The sequence below is a fragment of the Lissotriton helveticus genome, chromosome 1_2 (assembly GCF_964261635.1).
Source record: "Lissotriton helveticus chromosome 1_2, aLisHel1.1, whole genome shotgun sequence".
NCBI lineage: Eukaryota > Metazoa > Chordata > Amphibia > Caudata > Salamandridae > Lissotriton > Lissotriton helveticus.
In genome coordinates this window covers 102522493-102547959 of record NC_136058.1, presented here as the reverse complement: position 1 = coordinate 102547959, position 25467 = coordinate 102522493, and the positions used below count along the sequence as shown (strand labels likewise).

Here is a 25467-nt window from a genome sequence, read left to right as displayed (position 1 = left end):
TCTATATTGTGGTTTCCGCATTATAAAGTATGTAGGCTGCCACCCAGCTCTTGGAGGTCTCTGCTTGCAGGCCCCTTGGGAGTCCACTTGATTCATTTCACAGCTCTAGGCGCTGTGCAGCATCATGGATTACTATGACGAATATCAAGAGGAGGAAGACCCCGTCGCTGACATGCCCTGGGGAGACGCCTTTTATGAAGCAGTGAATACCTTTATTTATAGGGCAGTTGATCAGGCCATTTCCCCTCTAGAGGATAGGCTTTCACGCCAAATAGACCAGGCTTTTTCCAAACTCTCACGACAGATTACCCCTCCTCCCCCCCCAAGATTTCAGCCACTTCGTCTCAGGACCCCCTCAGCTCCCCTCCACCTAAACGTTCCCGTGAGGCGCTGTGGATGGGGATGCTTTTGACCGCCTTAGGCAGGCCTTCATGGCTAGTCGGCCGGCGGCTCCCTCCACAGTTCCCCCTGTTCCAGGGCCGGTTTCTCCGACCAGTCAGGTTCCCCTGGCTACAGTCCAAGCTCCTCAGTCTCTTCCTGGGACATCCCAAGATCCCCCAAGCACAGCGGACATGTTGGATCCTAATGACATAGTCCACCCGAGGTCCTCTGAGTGGACCCCAGCCGAAAAGTTGGCTACTTATGTGGCCACCCATATCCGGCGCCCCTTCGAGAAGGAAGCCTGCAACTGCTTGCGGGCAGAGTGCCCTCGCCCCTCCCTTGACGGGATAGTAGCTTTGACACCTGAAATTAACCTGCGGATGGGCGCCTTCCTCCAAAAATGTATCAGGGACCCCAAAAAGGGAACGTCCTTGGCCCCATCACAAAAATCCTGGATACGGCAGAAGAAGCACAGGAGTCAGGTTCTATGATTTCCCCCGAAACTCTTTCAGGCTGGGCACAACGAGTCGGGACCTTTATGGGCAACGCTAATTGTGCTGTTTCCACAGAGCACCGCCGGTCCCTTCTTATTAAGATTGACCCAAAGTTAGGGGCCCTGGCGGATTCGGAGGCAGGCGCTGTCGCCCAAGGTGGTCTTTTTGGCGAGCCCTTTGTGAAGGAGCTCGGCAAATTTGTTAACACTTTCACCTCGCTAGACCGGGCTCAAAAGCTTAAAAAGGTGTTTTCCCATGTTTCCGGGCTCAAAAGGTTAAAAAGGTGTTTTCCCATGTTTTTCGCGGGGCTGGCCGAGGACGGGGCTGCTCGGCCAGTCGTCAGCAACGCCAGACCAACCAGAGAGGCTACGGAAACTATCAGGGCCAGTCCAGGTTTGGGAATTTTTGTCCCACACGAGGAAAGCGGGGTAAAGGGAGAGGATACCGTGGAGGAGCTGCAGCCTCTAGCCCAGGTGAAAGTTCTCCCTTCTTCCCCACAAGACATAGGAGGGTGGTTGGCAAGGTGTTTTCAGGCTTGGTTAACCATCACGCACGACGCGTGGGTTCTGCAAACTGTGAGGGGTTTTCACATAGAGTTCGAAGGAACACCAGTGCAGAAATCTCCTCCTCGCCCAATACAGTTCTCCGTGCAGTACGCCCTCCTGGTGGACGAAGAGGTTGCTCCTCTTCTCCGGAAGGGCGCTATCTCCCTCACTACCCGGCATCCCGGGGGTTCTTGAGCAACATTTTCCTGGTCGGCAAAACCGATGGCGACAAGAGACCGGTGATAAACTTGAGTGACTTCAATAAATGGCTAGTAAAATGGAGGGGATCCATCTTCTCAGAGATGTTCTCAGACCCCTCGATTGGATGGTCCGTTTAGACCTCAAAGATGCCTATCTGGTGGTTCCAATCTTCCCGACCCACCAGCGGTTTCTCCAATTCATCTGGGGTCACCACACTTTTACGAATTCACGGCCTCTCGTCAGCTCCTTGGTGTTTCACCAAGGTGCTCAAACCGGTAGTGGAATTCCTACGGTCCATGGGTGTCATGATGATCGTATAACTCGACAATCTTCTTATGATGGCGCTTGCCCACACCGCCTGTTGCAACAGCTTCAGATGGCGGTGTCGCTCTTTCAGGACCTAGGATTTGTGATAAACGAGAAAACATCTCTGTTTGCAACCAACCAAGAGCATTACATTCTTGGGATTCGTCATAGACTCGACTACATCCACACTCAGTCTTCCCGGCAGGAGAGTGACCAAAATCCGTCACAAGCTGCGTTGTGTTTTGACCAAACAAAGGATTTCCCTTCGCCAATTGGCTCGACTGGTGTGACTATTATCCGCATCCATACAAGCCATCTTCCCAGGCCCGCTCCATTACAGAGCGCTGCAACGCCTCAAAGGCTTCTTCCTTCGCAGAGGGGATCCTAATTCACACCAAATTGTTCTTGTCTGCCGAAGCAAGATCCGAAATTCACTGGTGGTTGGACCACATGGAAGCGTGGAATGGAAGAGCGATCTTCGGTTCCGCCCCCCAGACATGATTATAGAATCGGATGCCAGCAGGCTCGGTTGGGGTGCAAGATGTGGAGACCTCTCTATAGGAGGGTTGTGGTCTCACGATGAACAGAAGTTACACATAAACAGTTTGGAGCTTCTGGCGGGGTCCTTCGCAGTACGTTGCTGGACGAAAGATTCAGTACAGTCTTGGTTGATCCTGAAAATGGAAAACATCTCGGCGGTCCGTTATGTGAATAATTTGGAGAGTACCAGGTCAAAGGCCCTGTCGGATCTGGCGGCAAGTTTCTGGCAGTATTGCCTCGATAATCAAGTCTCCGTCACGGCGGTGTATCTCCTGGGCCGAGACAATCTGGAAGCCGACTTACAATCTCGTCACTTCAGAGAGTCCAGTCTCTGGAGCTTGGACCAGTCGGTGTTCGCGAGGTTAAGCGACCTTTGGGGTCCTTTCTCGGTGGACCTGTTTGCGTCCCGACTGGATCACCACGTCCCGCGTTTTTTTAGCTGGCGACTGGATCCTCTCGCAGCTGTGATGGATGCTTTTCTCCAGAGTTGGAGTGCGGAACTGGGTTACGCGTTCCCGCCTTTTGCAATGATCATGAGGGTGACTGCACAAGCTCGTAGGCAAGTGGCAGATCTGGTTGTGATCACCCCGCTGTGGAAGTCTCAAGTGTGGTTTCCGGTTCTACTGGAACTTTCTTGGAATTTTCCAATCCGACTCCCCCAGTTTCCGACTCTCCTCATGAGTCTGGACGGGTCTCCTCAACCTCTAGTGTCCACGAACTCTCTGAGGCTCATGGCATGGCAGAGTTCCGGAGTAGATGGGAAGCCTCTGGTCTTTCGAGAGAGGCTGAGTCCTTTATCTCTAAAGCGTGGGCGGACATTACTGTAAAGAGGTACAGATCCACATGGAACAGATGGACCTGTTGGTGTTTGTGACGGGGTTTTGATCCCTTGGTCACAGATGTGGTCCACATAGTAAATTTTCTGGCCCAACTGGCCTCCGAAGGTTTGGCTTATCGGTCTATTAACACTTTCAGGTCGGCTGTTTCTTCCAGCCACGTCCCTGTTGATGGCGCTCCGGTGGATGAACACCCCTTGGTTTGTCGATTGTTGCGGGACATATGCCTGTCCCTACCTCCGGAGCCGCGTTATTCCGCTCTCTGGGACGTTAATCATGTCCTTAACCTGTTTTTATCCTGGCAGCAGAATAGGTACCTCTCCAGGAAGGAATTGTCAGCGAAATTGGCCATGCTCCTGTGCCTCATTTCTTGTAGACGGGTGTCAGATGTACGGGCTTTGGACATCTCCAGCAGAATTTTTACTCCTGATGGTGTAACGTTTACCTTGATCAGGCGCACTAAGTGCCATACCAGATCAATTTCCTACCCACAGTTTCTGATTCCCCGAAGCTTTGTGTGGTTTGTCGTCTCAAAGCTTATGAGGAGATGACGGAGGAGTTCCGTCCCCAAGGGGAGAGACAACTCCTCATCTCGTTGCGGAAATCTTTTAAGGCGGTTTCTTCACCCACTATTGCCAGGTGGGTTCGTTGGGTGATGCGGGAAGCAGGCATCAACCGTAGCCAGTTCAGAGCGCACTCCGTGAGGGGTGCCATGGCTTTCGAAGGCCTTCAGTCTAGGGGCCTGTCTAGATGATATTCTCAACGTAGGGACTGGTCTTCAGACTCCATATTCAAACGGTTTTATTTCAAACCGATTCTGAATATGGCTCATTTGGTTGTGGGCAAGCTTTGAACAAGCATAATCCTCGCCTCCAGTCCTGACATAAAATGAAAAAATTCCTAGCTAACGTAACGGAAAGTTTCAATTCTATTAAGGACTCGGAGGCGAGGATTATCCCGCCCTGGATTCCTGAAGGAGATCCCTCCCCGTACTTCAGTAAGTAATGCTGTTATTTCAGAGGCTTATGACTTTGCTTATGCTGCACTGTGTTTGACTTTTGTTACATTCCCTCGGTGGTTCCTCTGGTAATATGTTTCCTCTTACCCTCAGGCTCGTATTCCAACAAACAGGACGCCTGAAGAGCGGACAGAGACTGTCTACGCACTCAGAAAGAGGAAGAGAGGACACTGTTGAAGGACTATGTTGGGCTGCTTGGCCCCTGATTGGACATTGGATTTGTGTGTTATGATTGGTTGTTACCATGTATTTTTCTTGTTTTGACTACATGTTCTCTTTGTTTCATGGGAAATGTAGTCTTTTGTTATCTTCGCTGCTATGCATTAAAGTGGAGTAAGAAGGCATAATCATTGCCTCAGAGTCCTTAATAGAATTTAAACTTTCCGTTACGTTAGCTAGGACATTTTTCATTCTATGAAAAAGTGAAGCAAATATTTAGATGAGAACTAGACGCTTTTACGTGTAACTACAGTTGAGGATTGAATAATTGTTCCTTAATAAAAACAGCTTGAAGACACTCTCCAGGCGCTTTCCTACGAGACAGATATTGCTTTTAATTCAGCTTAGCTTGATTATTGAAATGCTCCAAACTTACGAGTAATCATAAGGTAGCACATTCCAGACTTGTTTTAATGTTGTCTACCAGCCTCAGGTGTGGTCGTTGCAATGATTTAAGAAAAAATGATGGGTGGCAGATTAAGGACAATGCAAATGGAACTGTGCTCTCACCGATACAAGTGGGAGTTCTTCCTGAATGATCATTATTTTATTACTACAACATTCATTAATATTTGGATAGCCACAGAGCTGGAAAAGCACCCTCACGGGTCCAGCCCGCCTGGAATGAAGCTTCTGGCTGATTGACAGACATGGTGATCTGATGTGAAAAGCGCTGACCTGCAAAACGCCCGAACGCCTGGCTCATCCTCATACTGCCCCTAAAATAAACAGAAAGCATCCTGGGACGATCGGCACAGTTTTCTACAGCTTTCGATTTGCTGCCCTGGCTTTTACTCACAATTAGCGACTGCAAAAGTGAGAAAGTAAGGGGCAGGCAGAGAGTGCGAAAAGTGGTGTGGTGAAGGAAGGAAAGGCCATGGGGTAGTTAAGGACATAGTAGGGAGTAGAGGACACTGCTACACGGCAGTGGAAGAGCGAGGGGACTCCGCCAACACTGGACTCAATAGCGAGGGTGGTCAGACCTCCAGTAATCTGCAGCCCTTATAAAGTAATACAAAGCAAGTCAGTGTGGCCTGCAGGGCTGTGGGATGTCTGCACATTCTTTCTCACTGAAAACCTTGTTCTAAATATTCTGGCATCAAACTAAGAGGCCTGCATTCAATGCATACGAGGGCTACTGACAAATGTCCTCCCACTTTAACTACATTCTCTATGAAATGCAAGACCCAACGATGCAACAAGGAGCTTGTTGCAGCTCTGAGACGAAAGTAACACAAGACTCATAACAAGCAAACGATCCTACCTAAATCCACACTTGCAAAGCTTGCACTGTCTACCTTCTTGCACTCCACTGCCCTGTCTTGTCTATCAAACATTTATCCTTATCTATATCTCGACGTTTCCTAAGGGGCTAAAAACTCTAGCCAGAAAAAACATAATGCACATTTGAATAATATGCACGTGTTTTTTGAAACCGATCTAAGATTGTACATGTAGAATCCAACCCACAAAAAGTGGATGCCGGTATATGCTAATTAATGTCTCAGTCCACCCTTCACTGCTACATCACATGACACCACAGCCTACTGTAGCCCAACAGAGAAACACCTCATGTATGTATGTACTGCACCAGCAGCAACTTCCTCTCAGCCACAAGCTTATGAGAAAGAAAGGCACGCAGAAAAGTACCCTCCCAGATCCAAAGAAGCGCTGACCTGCCTGTGGCCACTTCCTATGAGTCAAAGTGATTGAAAAGGAGCCAGGCCATCACCATTAACCAGCCGTGATCATGGAACAACATAAAAGTAGAGCCGCACCCTTAAGCTGAAGAAATATCACTGGCCCACAGAAATACAGTCACTGACCGAACGACCACAGCCGGTGAATACAGAAAGGAGAAAAACAACTTGCCAGTGCTCTTTGGAAATAAAAAAGAAGGAGGAATCATTTTTCAGTTTTCAAAATGTTTAATTAGCATAATGATGACATTAGAGAACAGAACTTTATATGCCCTTTGACCCGACAGTGATATCCCATTAAATAAATCATATGACAAGCTCAGATGCCAGGAATGACTGGGCCATTGACCCAGGCGACATCATAGAAATTCATGAGGAATGAGTGAAGTTGAGTATTGTAGGCAGATTTAAATTAATTAACGTATCTCTTCATCATCATCAGTATACAGGCCAAAGATTATATCCGAAAATGTAGTGTGAATGTCGGCAACAGTCAAAAAGCAGTTTCCTTAATTCTTCAATGGCTGATCTAACCATATGGGTCAAGAGAAAAAACAGTATATATGATCATTTATAAACTTATTTCTCGTTGGGTAATTTACACATAACCCTAGGAAAATTATGAACATTAAATTATTATACACCGAATTTTCGCCGAATAGCATTACAGTCGAGGGGATTAGCGTTGTGGTGCCTCTTTGTTACCACTTCATAAGCTGCTGAGTGTTATGTTGTTAGCCACCAAATTATTTTTGTCGGACCTTGATTTTTGTTGTGCCCTGGGTGAGGTCACTCCCAGCTGCCTGTTTCCTCATTTTTCCACTTCCACAGAGGTTGAAACATGTACATGATTTGTGCCTTGCACGAATTATCATCCACTATGCCTACCGTTTTTGTTTTAATTATGTTTACAAAATAGAGACAGGCTCATATTTGATATAATCTCACATTCCCATCTGCATTTCGCTATTCTTAAAATCTAAATAAGCCATTTGTTTCTTTGCCCGTGATCAAATAATAATTTCAGTGTAACAGATATTTTTTAAACACTAACTCAAATCAAAACCCTTCTGGGCACACCCTATTCCATTTGTTCTACAATTTTCCACAGAGGCATTTTTCTGGACAACTGCTGTATAGTTAGCACATCATTCAATATTAGGTTCTCTTATTAGATTCTCCAAAATAATAAAGTCGCACAAAGGACATTGGTTTCTTTGAAGTAAAAGTTACTTTATGGCACATGAGAACCAAGTATACCAACTGCTGAGCAAATTTAGAAGAAAGAAGCCCTATCGATCAGCTAACAATCGTGGGATTAAAACGGAGACATGGATACCCCTCTTCTGCATGGCACGGAATAACATGAATTATTTTTTTCACTGTGGGCGATGCCTTAGTTGCCATTTTGTATTACTACAATTTACAAAAGATCTGAAAATGTGTTTGTGCCCTTTGCATACAGCAATGGGGACTATCTTTAAGCAGGTTCTGAACTCGTTTGGGAGCATCTCGGAAATATTGTCTGGAGATTTAATCTTGAGATCAGCTACTTATTCTTTCTTTCTGATCTCAGGTAACTCTATCGTTTGAGAATTGAAATAGCTGCCTCCAATTCCATAATGTCCGGTCATTTCACCTCCCAAATAAATACAAAAGTGTTTATAGCATAATTTGTCTTTTCATTTGAATTGTCAATACTGCATTCATATCTTATATACTGGCCCATTTATAGAACTAAAAACATTCCCAAGCATGATGGAATATTCTCCTATTTTAACCCATCTAGCCCATTCCAAATAAGCATTCAAAGATCGATCAGCTGTGTTACGGTGGAACAATGACATATTGATGGTATTACAAAGCAACATTTACACCTAATAGTTAGACTGTCAGTTCTACCAGTTTAAAACGGCATTAAGGACCCAGAAAAAGTATTCTTTATCGTGGAAGCACCACTACCCTTTGACATAGAACAAAGGACTTTCTTGGGAATTGATTTGAGAAAGTAGTCTGAAAAAACAAACTGCAACGTCAGACCCAAAACAATCAACAGTAAAAATATTTAAGATACATAAATATCACTCTATAAAAGTTTGAACATGCACCTAAAACTACAGTCAAGCATTTGTCCCTAAATACGCTAAGACTCGAGTTTGACAATACATTAATGTGGTCCTACAATATGTGGAACCTATGTTTGGTTGAATTCTTATAGAGATCTAATTATTTATGGCCGAAGACGCTTTTGAGAATCTGTTTTTGCAGTCATTTTTCGGTCTATTTTCACATGAAAATGTAGCTGCTTTCTTTTCACCCTCACTGGCCATACAGTTGCAATAACACTTATCAACATTGACAGCAGTAAGTTTAGAAAGAGTACTGTTCTGAAATCATAAAAGCCATTTCAATAGAAATGTAAAATTTTAGATTCAATAGCACTTTCCTTACAAAGGTAATTAATGGTTATATTAGCAGAATGAAATAATTATAACGATATAAAAAGAAAATAGCCATAGTAATACTCACCAGCTCTACTGATAGAAATACAACTGTTGTGACATTAACCTCTAGTGCGGACAACAGAAATACAATAACATAGAACATCCAGTGCATCACAATTTGAAAACTAATGTAATACGTTTATATTATTATTGAAGTTATCGCTATAGAATCAATTTTGAAATTTGAGACAAAAAGTTAGCTTTGGCAATTGTTAAGTACATCTTTCCATAATACATTGTGATTTACACAATAATTTATAACAATCATAAACTTACTTCCTATTTACAATGGCCCAGTCTTCTGTGTAACTTCTTACACAATCCCTAACATGGGGATCCATTTCACTATTGGAAAAAAATGAAAACAATGTTGACATAATTTACAATGTTTTGACACGTTACCTACAAAGAACATGTTTAAATTGTGTGTGTGTGCATGTCACTTCTCACCCTTCCTCAGGTACTGCAGATATAACTGTTCTACAATCTTTGGGAGTATATACAACTTCAATATCATCCGTAGGAAATTCCAACATGTCTCTTAAAGGGCCAGAGTCCATTGAAAGAGGATGTGTAAAAAGATAATCTTCCAAATCCACTGGGTCTACAGCTTCAGTAAGTGGAACCTATGAAAGACAAGCAAGATAATCATGAAACTGAAAAGTTTAATCTACAAAGCACCAAAGTGAATCCAGTCAAGAGATAGTGAGGCTATAAATAAGCATAAAGAAAGAAAAGATGGAATTCAGCATGGCTCAGTTTTCAAGGTGAGGTACATTATTCTGATATAGAGTTATTTACACAAGAGAAAAAATATTTTTTTCTGAAGAACTTCAAGTGCCCCCTAACGTGATGCTGAGCCAACTGAAAATAAACTTCACTTAATTTGGCTTCTTTACTACCAGTAAGGTAATATTCCCAAAGACTTTTTGATGACTCTTTGGCACCTGCTTACTAGTGCCACAATTTGAGTAACTAGCACAAATGCCTCTAAGGAGCAATGTGGGTCAGTTATCTGCTAAATAGCATAATCCATAACACTCTGAATACCATCCAAAAGAAATACACTCCAGGCCTAGCTGTAGCCTCAATTTGTGTGTATAAGTGGGCCTACGGCTGAGTACGATAGACTGTGCTGCAGAGTATTTAACTCGGGCTGATGGTGTTTTAATCATTACTCACCATCCTTTCACTCTTAGATCTGATTCAACAAAAGCAAACTACGTTTTATCACGTTTTAGCTTCAGCATTTTCTTACTTCTAGCAAGCACTCTGATAGTACACAAACCGCTACACATGTGCCTATGGAAGATATACTGAGCTCTTAACATAATGGTCACATAGCATTATATGGCTTTGGATGAAATCCAGTATAGGCCATTGACATATATTGATCATCAAAATGTTTAATAATGAGCCCTGGAGCTCTCCCTTCATGGAAGAGCTTTCAGAATACAACACCTGGTCTGTCATGTGGGTACTCTCTACAGAGAAGAAGGCAACCCAATGAAGACCAGGGCCTCTGGAAACAGAAAGACCTATTAACAGCTGCACTAACACTTCAACATCAATCACATAAATGGCCTCACACAAATGCTGTATAAGGCATGGAGAAGAAACACAAATGCTAATACTAAGCAATTATTGTCCTGAGCTTAGACCAGACTAAGCTATTTCATTTAAGCAGAGACACTCGTCTGGACGATATAAAAAGCCCCCCGTTTTCATGACAGGACCAAAATTCGTAAAAGCAACGTTTCTAACTCTTTTCCTAAAAAACAAGATTGGGTAGGAGTTGTGCAGCTGACTTGTATTCAAAACAGATACCGTTCTCCCCAGAGATATATTGCAAAGTTGGTAAAATGACACAAAGCGAAAGAAATGTGGTTGTATGGCATACAACATATGCCTTTACCACACACAGCAAGTATAAAAGGGTAGGTAAAACTCTCTCTACATACATACATATATGCAAACAATTCCTCTCAAAGAAAGGATAACAACGCCATGTCTTCTTTGTGCGAAATAGTTTATTCGCGGCCACTGCAGAATAAACTATTTCGCACAAAAGAGACATGGACATGGAGTCGTTCTCCTTTCTTGGAGAGTAATTGTTTGCATATTTGGGACCAAGCCCGGGAGGTCCCGTGAACGACGCGCCCTTCGATAAGGAGAAGCGGCAGGGAAACGGACAGTATATATATTACCTACTGGCGGTCGCCAGTAGGTATATATAGTTAGGATTTTTTCTCTATGGGTTTTTTGAAAATTCTATGTCTAATAACTTTGGCGTTTGTGGACGGAATCGGCTGAAATTTTCAGGAAAATGGCACATTTTGTTTCTGAGCAGCCCTTGAAAATTTGGGGGGGGTTCGTCCAGTGGGGGCCGAGAAAAAAGGGGGGTCCCAAAACGTGTTTTTAACATTGAGTTTTCCATAGGGCGGTTGGCCTCACTTTTAGCCCGAACGGCTGAATGGATTTGCACGAAACTTGGCAAAATTGTAGGGACTGGTAGCCCGATGTGCCTTTTGTAGGTCTCAATATATGTGCTCCAGTGGATTTTGAGAAATTAACGTTTAAAAAAAGATATATATCTGTAACAGCGGACCGGTTAGCGCTCTGGTTCGCGGACTTTTCGCGCAACGGAGCTTTGTGAAGCGAAGCTGATTGGTTCTCCGGCGTCTGTCAACATTCCAAACAGTCCGTAGCGGCCGCCATCTTGTCTCTCGGTAGGATCGAGAGACAAGAGGAGGTCAAAACAAAGGGGGAAATAACTATAAGGGGGCATAGTAGATCCTCGCTGACCCCCTAGGTTTGATGTGGAGGTTTTAAAAGGGCCCCGCGGGGCAAAAAAAAATAATAAAAATAATAATTGAACGGCTGAATGGATTTGCACGAAACTTGGCAAAATATTAGGGACTGGTAGCCCGATGTGCCTTTGCTAGGTCTCAATATATGTGCTCCAGTGGATTTTGAGAAATTAACGTTCAAAAAAAGATATATATCTGTAACAGCGCTCCGCTTCGCGTAACGGAGGTTTGCGAAGCTGATTGGTCATTCTGTCACTGGGCTATAGTTGGGCTACATCTGGCTGATATTTGGGCTACATTTGTTTTTTTGTGTGTCTGGCGGCCATCTTTGGGCTACATTGGGCTACATTGGGCTTCATTGGGCTACATTCGGCTAATTAGCAAATAGCTCATCGCAAACTAGGAATGGTAAAGAATCGCTATTTATTCCTTAAAGTTCGCTATTTAGGAAATGCAAATAACTTTTATGATACATATGGCGGTTCATCTCTAACAAGATAAGAAGCATAGGGATAGATTTATGATGACTGGCGCATCACCAGGGATGTGTTAGTCATTCTGTGCCGCTGTTCCGTCACCTATGGTGTGCTGCATTTACAATGCGGCGCATCATGGGGCAAAAACAGCACAGATGCGTGATGTATCTGTGCCGTAAAGGTGGCGCATTGCTGGAGTTGTATCGCAAGTGTGATGAAGCTCCAGCAAGGGTCGGGGGTGCCCCTGTCGCAGGGTTTCTGTTCTCACACAGAACTGTGGACAGAGGATTGGAACCTCGGCGAATTAGGGTGTCCCAAAACTCACGTTAGTAATCAAAAACTATTTAGCAAGCTAGGTACAGTGTCACATTGGATATAACAAACTCTCAATGTTTAGACAATCCAGAATATGAACTTATAGTACCTCAGGATACGTGGAACTCATGAACAGTCGGTCGTTATATATTTCTTAGAAACCAGAACATGGAGTTAAGAAGAACACATGTGTATTTGAAATGTTTATTTACTAATGCCGTCTTCTCAGGCGTAGTACCTTAGATAATAAAAGTACACATATTATCAGTAGCAAAATTACCAGCATAGTTACTAGTACATAAAAAGTGAATGGTGATAATATGTTAACATGCTGTAAATGAATAAGAGTTAGCAACACTTATAAGCAGCCGCGGGCCGTGGAGGGAGTTACGGTGAGGCAGGGAGGCGGGGAGGGGGAGAAGCAGGGTGGAGAATACAAGTACACATATTATCAGTAGCAAAATTACCAGCATAGTTACTAGTACATAAAAAGCGAATGGTGACAGTATGTTAACATGCTGTAAATGAATAAGAGTTAGCAACACTTATAAGCAGCCGCGGGCCGTGGAGGGAGTTACGGTGGGGCAGGGAGGCGGGGAGGGGGAGGGGCAAGGTAGAGAGGGCTCCACCCTGCTTCTCCCCCTCCCCGCCTCCCTGCCCCATCGTAACTCCCTCCACGGCCCGCGGCTGCTTATATCTCACCCTCCCTAATACACATATTATATTATTTGCTAAGAAGGTCTCTTTGTGTTGGTTTAGGGCGTGTCCATACTTTAGTGTCTTAGATTTGAAGGAATCACATCAGCATACACCAGCTCTCTCTTCATGTGAACCGCATCAACTGTTGTGTATGTGTGTTCGGCAAAGCAATATAAAACCCGCCTCATGCCCAGAATTGGCAGAAGTTGCACTTATGTTATGAGTATGAAGTCGTGGAGATCAGACCTCATAACAATTCTGTATCGTGTTGTTCTTGAAACTTTAGCACTCGCTGTACAGATATAGTTTAACAAGTAAAGCAGATAGTAGACCAATAACATATTATTCTCATGTAAACCACGATGAACTACTAGGTGGAAAGCTAAAGCAACAACTAAGTGTCGTGTGCAGAAGTTGCAAAAAAGGAAAAATGGCGTTTAAACCGGTAATGAGCCCATGCTAACTTAACACGGTGTAAAGATATCCAGGACCTAGATGACACCTCCTCATGATCCGGAAACGAACTGAATAAGATAATAGAAGTGCCATCTCATGAGAGCAGATTGCAAGTTTATATGTGGACGGTCCGCAAGGTAAAGCATTAAAAACTAGGAAAATTCAATGCTAAAGAAAAATAAAACAGCCAAGTACTTTATCGAGTCTTAAGCCAATAGGCAAGGTAAATAATAAAAACTTGACAAATAAGTCAATGAATTGTCAATGAAATGCTAGTACTCAGCATATCAAACATGAAAAAGGTCTATGACATAACTGTGTATGCAAAATAAGCTGCAACAGCCTCCAATAGGAAGTCACCGTCTTCATCCGAAAACAGTTCAGCCATCCAATTTAAAAGCGGAAAAGAACATACGTGCTCTCCCAGCACCGGATCCTCTATCACCATCAGAGGACAGCTCGGTGGGTTTTCAAGAAAGCTGTGTTCCAAGAAAGACTGTGCTGCCGCCAGTAAATTCCAGGGACCAAGTAGTCCATGCATCAATGCCACAGCCATAATCCTTTCGCCAGGACAAATCAACTCGTGAGTAATGATAGGAGTCATCAGCTGATTAAAGTCGACGTCAGGAGAAACCGGTCCGCAGAGACACAAATCAATGGCCCAATCGAAATCACAGGTCAGGCAGTGAAATACAGGCTGGACACAGGTGAAGTAGGAGAACCGAAAAGATAATCCATATGCCGTGCTTAATATCGCCAACGGCATTGTGCCATAATATTCTAGCATGCGATTGCGGAACAGTGTCAGCAGCTGCAGGGTCGGAGGTTGCATAGGAGGGACATCCATATTTAAAAATGTAAAAAAGCACAAGAGCGTCCGCTGGTAATGCAAGTAAAAATGCAATCCACGAACCAGAGTGGAGAAAATGGAATGAAAGGGAGCAGGGATGACTCCAAAGATTTTCTCAAATGAAGTCACGAGACCACTGGTAACAACTTTAAAAAAGTGTGCCAGGGATTTTGTGGAGGATGCGTTAAAGATAGTCGGAAACATGTTGCTGAAATTGAAAGGCAAACCTGTGTACGGGTGTTCGCTATGTGAAGTACGAAAGTTTCACGGGCCGAACTCAAGGCCACCTCTCTCTGAGACAAAAGAGCTCTTATTCTTGTCATGCCGTTGAAACGTGTCCCAAGGTTGGTATTTGTGGCCAGATTGAAAACTCCCTATGTTCATGTGTGGGAGGAAATAGAACATTTCTGCAGCAAATAACCCGTTCACTTACTGTTACGATAAAAGGAATACTTTTTAATTAACTCAGAACAATCTTTATTATTGAGCATCAAATAACTACCATTTTCCAACAACTTGAACGTGGGGATGATAGCAGGAACTGGCGTGCCTTGCAACACGCAAGCCATATTTGGTCGGTGTTTGTTGCATGAATCGTGTAACTGTATGTGCCTACACATTAGTGAATGATCTGGCGTCTCAGTGCATTCCTCTCCATTCAGATAAACTTCTTGATCATCTTTGAAACATCTGTATGTGTATGGAAGCGACCAGACCTCATGAACAAAAGCACTACCTAAAGGTTCATAAAGACCTATTGGTATATATTTCATACAATTTGAAAACTTATATAAAGCAAAAGGCAGCGTTATTAAACCGTGGATAAGGCATGTTGCCAAAAAACCCGCAATCCTCTGCTGATGATGTCACTGAGCATGTCATGAATGATGTAATATGTGACATCATCAGTAGTGGATTATGGGTAATAGTATCTCTAGTTTACTCCCCTATAGCTGTCTTTCTTTTAACATAAGTGTGTGTTTCCTTCCCTTATACTTACTGTTTTTGGTTCGCTTCCAGTTCGCGTACCAGCGAGCGAACTAGGAAGCGAACTAAGAGAAATAGAGGTTGGCACAGTTCCAAATATTGTACCAATTTTTTAATAACGGGGAGGTAGTTCTGAAAAGAACTTTTTTTTTTTTTTTTCTGAACATTTTTTTACTGTTTTTGAATTTTTCGGAACAGTTTTATATTTTTTTGGGTTTTTCTTGGAGGGGGCAATGAAAACGATTCATTGTAAAGGGCTCAACAGGAGCAACAAAACAAAAAAAAGAAGTATTTATTATTTTGGGCGTTTCGGACAAACTTGCATATGATAGTCAATAGCTCTGTTGATCAGAGTGATGCTTCTTTCTCCGTAGGAAATGAATCCATCGCAAAATACGCAGGTGTGTTTTACTTCACCAAATCTCATTTGTATATTTGGCACCATCTCCCTGCCCTCTGGTCCCGTTACTTCCGGTACAACAGATCTTCTGGCCATAATAGGGAGATTATCTAGGTCGTTCCGAAACTGTGCAGCACTGTAGTTGTTAGGATGCCACCTAGTCATATGGCGATGCATTGTGTAGTTTCCGAAACTGTATTTTTTGTCGGTCCCTCTGGACAGTCTATCTTGACATATAAGGCAAGTTACGTATCTTGCATTTACTTTTTTCTGACCTTTGGGAATTTTAAAAAATTGCCAAATGAAGTTTTCTTTCCGGTGAGACGTCTTGGGCTGCTCAGGCAAAAACTGCCTCTCTTCGTGCTCGTCCTCCTGTTCCTCTTCTTCTTCTTCTTGTTGAATTACAACTTGAGCAGGTGGTCCACTCTTCCTTGGATGTGGTGGAGGTGGTGGGGAAGCACCAGCTGAAGCTACTAAAGAAGCCATTGCTCAGTGATCACAAAGGGTCTTTCTCTCACAATGATGAAAGTCAGAGTGAGGAAAGAAGGAGGGATTTTCATCATTTGGGAAAAACAAGAGTTCTCAACCAATCAAAAGTGTTCATTTTAGATTATATGACCTAGTCTTACATCATTAGGAAACCAAAAGTGAAATGAACCAATGAAAAGTGTTATTACCAAGTCACATGACTTGCTGTGTTTACGTTAAGCGCTTTGCAGGGCCTCCCGGTTTGCTTCCAGAAACCTGCGCTTTGGCACTCGCTTCGCGTACCAGTTTGCTAACGTAGCACGTCATATGACGTATCAAGCGACAACGTGGAACGTCATGCGGACGGGAGGCGTCACGATGTTGTTTTCTAACGCGGCACTTGCGGTAAAGAAACGTTTACCGGCTCGCGGTCTATTTCGCGGCATCAAGGTCAGCTAACGGGAAGCTTCCCGATTCGCGAAGCGGGAACGAAGAAAAAAAAATATTTTAAAAAAAAATTATTCATAAACATATAAAATATATTTTTGGATTTAAAGAAGAATACATTTTACAGCTACAGATATTAGCTGTTAAAAAACCAATGAAATTCACAGAAAAAACCATAGGTTATAGACCATATATAGTTAGGAATTAGCATTTACAAAACCTTGAAAATTCACTGAAAAAACCATAGGTTATAGACCATATATAGTTAGGAAATAGCATTTAGAAAACCTTATTTTACTCACACAAAACCATTGAAATTCCATATATAGTTAGTTGCACTAACTATATATCGCGCACCTGCAATCCACTGCTGATGATGTCACATATTACATCATTCATGACATGGTCAGTGACATCACTGATGACATCACTGATGACAACATCCAGTGACTGTATGCTTCTGTAAAGTTAAAATATGTCTTACATATTGAAGAATGAGTGGATGTATAAGTGTCTGGATGAAGGATTTAGTAGGTGCATGACTGACTGTATAAGTGAGTGATTAAATGTGTCTCACTGAGTGCATGGGTTAGTGACTAAACTGTTTTAAATTGTGCATCATTGTGTCTGTTGTTTTGTAATCTGATGCATGTGTTGATCATTAGCTATATGACTAACTATATGGGTTATTGATTAGTTGCCCAAGTATTTGTATGGGAGACTGAGTGTGTGTGTGTGGGTGTCTGGGAGGTGTATGACTCTGTGCATAGATGTGTGAGCAGTTGATTCACTAGATGTATGGGTTCAAAAGTGCATGTGGAAACATCTGTATGGGCGGTTGACTGTGTGCATGAGTGTATTGGTGAGTGAATGGATATCTCAGTGCTACATGTCAAAGTAAATACATATGTAAAACACAGTACATGTGATAGTTGACATATATAAATAACTGTGCATAAGAGCCAGTGAATGTGTGAGTGGCTGTATGGATTATTGTGAACTTGTATCAGGGATTGTATAACAGAGTAAATATGTGTTATTATATGTTCCAATAAGTAAGGTGTGTATAACTATATAGTTGAGGAAATCGAGGTGTGATTGATTCTTTGCAAGACTGACTAGGTGTGTGAGTAACTCCATGGATGAGTGACAGTCTGTGAGTGTCTGTTTACACTGAGTGTATCTAAGGTTATATTAGAGTCTGAAGAGGTTCATTGTATCATCACATGAATGATGTCATCAGTGATGTGATCAGTAATGTCAAATGAGATGTCATCAGTGATGTCATCAGTGATGTCATTTGAGATGTCATCAGTGATGTCATCAGTGATGTCACTGACCATGTCATGAATGATGTAATATGTGACATCATCAGCAGTGGATTGCAGGTGCGCGATATATAGTTAGTGCAACTAACTATATATGGAATTTCAATGGTTTTGTGTGAGTAAAATAAGGTTTTCTAAATGCTATTTCCTAACTATATATGGTCTATAACCTATGGTTTTTTCAGTGAATATATATATATATATATATATATATATATATATATATATATATATATATATATATATATATATATATATATTCACAGAAAAAACCATAGGTTATAGACCATATATAGTTAGGAATTAGCATTTACAAAACCTTGAAAATTCACTGAAAAAACCATAGGTTATAGACCATATATAGTTAGGAATTAGCATTTAGAAAACCTTATTTTACTCACACAAAACCATTGAAATTCCATATATAGTTAGTTGCACTAACTATATATCGCGCACCCGCAATCCACTGCTGATGATGTCACATATTACATCATTCATGACATGGTCAGTGACATCACTGATGACATCACTGATGACATCTCAAATGACATCACTGATGACATCACTGACGACATCTCAAATGACATCACTGATAACATCTCAAATGACATCACTGATGACATCACTGATGACATCTCAAATGACATCACTGATGACATCACTGATGACATCACTGATGACATCTCATTTGACATCATTCTTGTGCTAATACGATAAACCTCTTCAGACTCTAATATAACCTTAGATACACTCAGTGTATACAGACACTCACACACTGTCACTCATCCATGGAGTTACTCACACACCTAGTCAGTCATGCAAAGAAACAATCTCACCTCCATTTCCTCAACTATACAGTTATACACACCTTACTTATTCAAACATATACTAACACATATTTACTCTCTTATACAATCCCTGATACAAGTTCACAATGATCCATACAGCCACTCACACATTCAGTGGCTCTCATGCACAGTTATTTATATATGCCAACTCTCACATGTACTGTGTTTTACATATGTACTTACTATGACATGTAGCATTGAGATATCCATTCACTCATCAATACACTCATGCACACAGTCAACCGCCCATGTAGCTTTTTCCACATGCACTCTTGAACTCATACACCTAGTGAATCAACTGCTCACACATCTATGCACAGAGTCACACACCTCCCAGCCACCCCCACACAAACTCAATCTCCCATAGAAATACTTGGGCAACCAATAAATAACACATATAGCCTCTCGTATAGCTAATGATCAACACATGCAGCAGTTTACATCACAACAGACATAATGATGCACAAATTAAGACAGTTTAGTCACTAACCCATGCATTCAGTGAGACACATTTAATCACTCACTCATACAGTCAGTCACGCACCTACTAAATCCTTCATCCAGACACTTATACATCCACTCATTCTTCAATATCTAAGACATATTTTAACTTTACAGAAACATACAGTCACTGGATGTTGTCATCAGTGATGTCATTTGAGATGTCATCAGTGATGTCATCAGTGATGTCACTGACCATGTCATGAATGATGTAATATGTGACATCATCAGCAGTGGATTGCGGGTGCGCGATATATAGTTAGTGCAACTAACTATATATGGAATTTCAATGGTTTTGTGTGAGTAAAATAAGGTTTTCTAAATGCTAATTCCTAACTATATATGGTCTATAACCTATGGTTTTTTCAGTGAATTTTCAAGGTTTTGTAAATGCTAATTCCTAACTATATATGGTCTATAACCTATGGTTTTTTCTGTGAATTTCATTGGTTTTTTAACAGCTAATATCTGTAGCTGTAAAATGTATTCTTCTTTAAATCCAAAAATATATTTTATATGTTTATGAATAATTTTTTTTTTAAATATTTTTTTTTCTTCGTTCCCGCTTCGCGAATCGGGAAGCTTCCCGTTAGCTGACCTTGATGCCGCGAAATAGACCGCGAGCCGGTAAACTTTTCTTTACCGCAAGTGCCGCGTTAGAAAACAACATCGTGACGCCTCCCGTCCGCATGACGTTTCACGTTGTCGCGTGATACGTCATATGACGTGCTACGTTAGCGAACTGGTACGCGAAGCGAGTGCCAAAGCGCAGGTTTCTGGAAGCAAACCGGGAGGCCCTGCAAAGCGCTTAACGTAAACACAGTAAGTCATGTGACTTGGTAATAACACTTTTCATTGGTTCATTTCACTTTTGGTTTCCTAATGATGTAAGACTAGGTCATATAATCTAAAATGAACACTTTTGATTGGTTGAGAACTCTTGTTTTTCCCAAATGATGAAAATCCCTCCTTCTTTCCTCACTCTGACTTTCATCATTGTGAGAGAAAGACCCTTTGTGATCACTGAGCAATGGCTTCTTTAGTAGCTTCAGCTGGTGCTTCCCCACCACCTCCACCACATCCAAGGAAGAGTGGACCACCTGCTCAAGTTGTAATTCAACAAGAAGAAGAAGAAGAGGAACAGGAGGACGAGCACGAAGAGAGGCAGTTTTTGCCTGAGCAGCCCAAGACGTCTCACCGGAAAGAAAACTTCATTTGGCAATTTTTTAAAATTCCCAAAGGTCAGAAAAAAGTAAATGCAAGATACGTAACTTGCCTTATATGTCAAGATAGACTGTCCAGAGGGACCGACAAAAAATACAGTTTCGGAAACTACACAATGCATCGCCATATGACTAGGTGGCATCCTAACAACTACAGTGCTGCACAGTTTCGGAACGACCTAGATAATCTCCCTATTATGGCCAGAAGATCTGTTGTACCGGAAGTAACGGGACCAGAGGGCAGGGAGATGGTGCCAAATATACAAATGAGATTTGGTGAAGTAAAACACACCTGCGTATTTTGCGATGGATTCATTTCCTACGGAGAAAGAAGCATCACTCTGATCAACAGAGCTATTGACTATCATATGCAAGTTTGTCCGAAACGCCCAAAATAATAAATACTTCTTTTTTTTGTTTTGTTGCTCCTGTTGAGCCCTTTACAATGAATCGTTTTCATTGCCCCCTCCAAGAAAAACCCAAAAAAATATAAAACTGTTCCGAAAAATTCAAAAACAGTAAAAAAATGTTCAGAAAAATAAAAAAAAAAAGTTTTCAGAACTACCTCCCCGTTATTAAAAAATTGGTACAATATTTGGAACTGTGCCAACCTCTATTTCTCTTAGTTCGCTTCCTAGTTCGCTCGCTGGTACGCGAACTGGAAGCGAACCAAAAACAGTAAGTATAAGGGAAGGAAACACACACTTATGTTAAAAGAAAGACAGCTATAGGGGAGTAAACTAGAGATACTATTACCCATAATCCACTGCTGATGATGTCACATATTACATCATTCATGACATGCTCAGTGACATCATCAGCAGAGGATTGCGGGTTTTTTGGCAACATGCCTTATCCACGGTTTAATAACGCTGCCTTTTGCTTTATATAAGTTTTCAAATTGTATGAAATATATACCAATAGGTCTTTATGAACCTTTAGGTAGTGCTTTTGTTCATGAGGTCTGGTCGCTTCCATACACATACAGATGTTTCAAAGATGATCAAGAAGTTTATCTGAATGGAGAGGAATGCACTGAGACGCCAGATCATTCACTAATGTGTAGGCACATACAGTTACACGATTCATGCAACAAACACCGACCAAATATGGCTTGCGTGTTGCAAGGCACGCCAGTTCCTGCTATCATCCCCACGTTCAAGTTGTTGGAAAATGGTAGTTATTTGATGCTCAATAATGAAGATTGTTCTGAGTTAATTAAAAGTATTCCTTTTATCGTAACAGTAAGTGAACGGGTTATTTGCTGCAGAAATGTTCTATTTCCTCCCACACATGAACATAGGGAGTTTTCAATCTGGCCACAAATACCAACCTTGGGACACGTTTCAACGGCATGGCAAGAATAAGAGCTCTTTTGTCTCAGAGAGAGGTGGCCTTGAGTTCGGCCCGTGAAACTTTCGTACTTCACATAGCGAACACCCGTACACAGGTTTGCCTTTCAATTTCAGCAACATGTTTCCGACTATCTTTAACGCATCCTCCACAAAATCCCTGGCACACTTTTTTAAAGTTGTTACCAGTGGTCTCGTGACTTCATTTGAGAAAATCTTTGGAGTCATCCCTGCTCCCTTTCATTGTATTTTCTGCACTCTGGTTCGTGGATTGGCATTTTTACTTGCATTACCAGCGGACGCTCTTGTGCTTTTTTACATTTTTAAATATGGATGTCCCTCCTATGCAACCTCCGACCCTGCAGCTGCTGACACTGTTCCGCAATCGCATGCTAGAATATTATGGCACAATGCCGTTGGCGATATTAAGCACGGCATATGGATTATCTTTTCGGTTCTCCTACTTCACCTGTGTCCAGCCTGTATTTCACTGCCTGACCTGTGATTTCGATTGGGCCATTGATTTGTGTCTCTGCGGACCGGTTTCTCCTGACGTCGACTTTAATCAGCTGATGACTCCTATCATTACTCACGAGTTGATTTGTCCTGGCGAAAGGATTATGGCTGTGGCATTGATGCATGGACTACTTGGTCCCTGGAATTTACTGGCGGCAGCACAGTCTTTCTTGGAACACAGCTTTCTTGAAAACCCACCGAGCTGTCCTCTGATGGTGATAGAGGATCCGGTGCTGGGAGAGCACGTATGTTCTTTTCCGCTTTTAAATTGGATGGCTGAACTGTTTTCGGATGAAGACGGTGACTTCCTATTGGAGGCTGTTGCAGCTTATTTTGCATACACAGTTATGTCATAGACCTTTTTCATGTTTGATATGCTGAGTACTAGCATTTCATTGACAATTCATTGACTTATTTGTCAAGTTTTTATTATTTACCTTGCCTATTGGCTTAAGACTCGATAAAGTACTTGGCTGTTTTATTTTTCTTTAGCATTGAATTATCCTAGTTTTTAATGCTTTACCTTGCGGACCGTCCACATATAAACTTGCAATCTGCTCTCATGAGATGGCACTTCTATTATCTTATTCAGTTCGTTTCCGGATCATGAGGAGGTGTCATCTAGGTCCTGGATATCTTTACACCGTGTTAAGTTAGCATGGGCTCATTACCGGTTTAAACGCCATTTTTCCTTTTTTGCAACTTCTGCACACGACACTTAGTTGTTGCTTTAACTTTCCACCTAGTAGTTCATCGTGGTTTACATGAGAATAATATGTTATTGGTCTACTATCTGCTTTACTTGTTAAACTATATCTGTACAGCGAGTGCTAAAGTTTCAAGAACAACACGATACAGAATTGTTATGAGGTCTGATCTCCACGACTTCATACTCATAACATAAGTGCAACTTCTGCCAATTCTGGGCATGAGGCGGGTTTTATATTGCTTTGCCGAACACACATACACAACAGTTGATGCGGTTCACATGAAGAGAGAGCTGGTGTATGCTGATGTGATTCCTTCAAATCTAAGACACTAAAGTATGGGCACGCCCTAAACCAACACAAAGAGACCTTCTTAGCAAATAATATAATATGTGTATTAGGGAGGGTGAGATATAAGCAGCCGCGGGCCGTGGAGGGAGTTACGATGGGGCAGGGAGGCGGGGAGGGGGAGAAGCAGGGTGGAGCCCTCTCTACCTTGCCCCTCCCCCTCCCCGCCTCCCTGCCCCACCGTAACTCCCTCCACGGCCCGCGGCTGCTTATAAGTGTTGCTAACTCTTATTCATTTACAGCATGTTAACATACTGTCACCATTCGCTTTTTATGTACTAGTAACTATGCTGGTAATTTTGCTACTGATAATATGTGTACTTGTATTCTCCACCCTGCTTCTCCCCCTCCCCGCCTCCCTGCCTCACCGTAACTCCCTCCACGGCCCGCGGCTGCTTATAAGTGTTGCTAACTCTTATTCATTTACAGCATGTTAACATACTATCACCATTCACTTTTTATGTACTAGTAACTATGCTGGTAATTTTGCTACTGATAATATGTGTACTTTTATTATCTAAGGTACTACGCCTGAGAAGACGGCATTAGTAAATAAACATTTCAAATACACATCTGTTCTTCTTAACTCCATGTTCTGGTTTCTAAGAAATCTATAACGACCGACTGTTCATGAGTTCCACGTATCCTGAGGTACTATAAGTTCATATTCTGGATTGTCTAAACATTGAGAGTTTGTTATATCCAATGTGACACTGTACCTAGCTTGCTAAATAGTTTTTGATTACTAACGTGAGTTTTGGGACACCCTAATTCACCGAGGTTCCAATCCTCTGTCCACAGTTCTGTGTGAGAACAGAAACCCTGCGACAGGGGCACCCCCGACCCTTGCTGGAGCTTCATCACACTTGCGATACAACTCCAGCAATGCGCCACCTTTACGGCACAGATACATCACGCATCTGTGCTGTTTTTGCCCCATGATGCGCCGCATTGTAAATGCAGCACACCATAGGTGACGGAACAGCGGCACAGAATGACTAACACATCCCTGGTGATGCGCCAGTCATCATAAATCTATCCCTATGCTTCTTATCTTGTTAGAGATGAACCGCCATATGTATCATCAAAGTTATTTGCATTTCCTAAATAGCGAACTTTAAGGAATAAATAGCGATTCTTTACCATTCCTAGTTTGCGATGAGCTATTTGCTAATTAGCCGAATGTAGCCCAATGAAGCCCAATGTAGCCCAATGTAGCCCAAAGATGGCCGCCAGACACACAAAAAAACAAATGTAGCCCAAATATCAGCCAGATGTAGCCCAACTATAGCCCAGTGACAGAATGACCAATCAGCTTCGCAAACCTCCGTTACGCGAAGCGGAGCGCTGTTACAGATATATATCTTTTTTTGAACGTTAATTTCTCAAAATCCACTGGAGCACATATATTGAGACCTAGCAAAGGCACATCGGGCTACCAGTCCCTAATATTTTGCCAAGTTTCGTGCAAATCCATTCAGCCGTTCAATTATTATTTTTATTATTTTTTTTTGCCCCGCGGGGCCCTTTTAAAACCTCCACATCAAACCTAGGGGGTCAGCGAGGATCTACTATGCCCCCTTATAGTTATTTCCCCCTTTGTTTTGACCTCCTCTTGTCTCTCGATCCTACCGAGAGACAAGATGGCGGCCGCTACGGACTGTTTGGAATGTTGACAGACGCCGGAGAACCAATCAGCTTCGCTTCACAAAGCTCCGTTGCGCGAAAAGTCCGCGAACCAGAGCGCTGCCTGGTCCGCGCTTACAGATATATATCTTTTTTTAAACGTTAATGTCTCAAAATCCACTGGAGCACATATATTGAGACCTACAAAAGGCACATCGGGCTACCAGTCCCTACAATTTTGCCAAGTTTCGTGCAAATCCATTCAGCCGTTCGGGCTAAAAGTGAGGCCAACCGCCCTATGGAAAACTCAATGTTAAAAACACGTTTTGGGACCCCCCTTTTTTCTCGGCCCCCCCTGGACGAACC

The 25467-nt window shown here is 42.4% G+C and overlaps 1 protein-coding gene across 14 annotated transcripts in view; it reads right to left on the bottom strand.

Annotated features, from left to right (window-relative positions):
• Positions 1–25467, bottom strand: part of DOCK7 (dedicator of cytokinesis 7) — an 870736-nt gene that overhangs the window by 721308 nt on the left and 123961 nt on the right. For all 14 annotated transcript variants that reach the window (XR_013603568.1, XR_013603571.1, XM_078669468.1 and 11 more), the window contains exons 3-4: positions 9195–9370; positions 9021–9089 (exon numbers count right to left, since the gene is read on the bottom strand). Coding sequence is in view for 12 of the 14 variants with exons in the window: in XM_078669468.1 (XP_078525594.1) it covers positions 9021–9089; positions 9195–9370 (245 nt within the window). In the remaining 2 variants the exon portion in view is untranslated. The remainder of the gene's footprint in view (positions 1–9020; positions 9090–9194; positions 9371–25467) is intronic.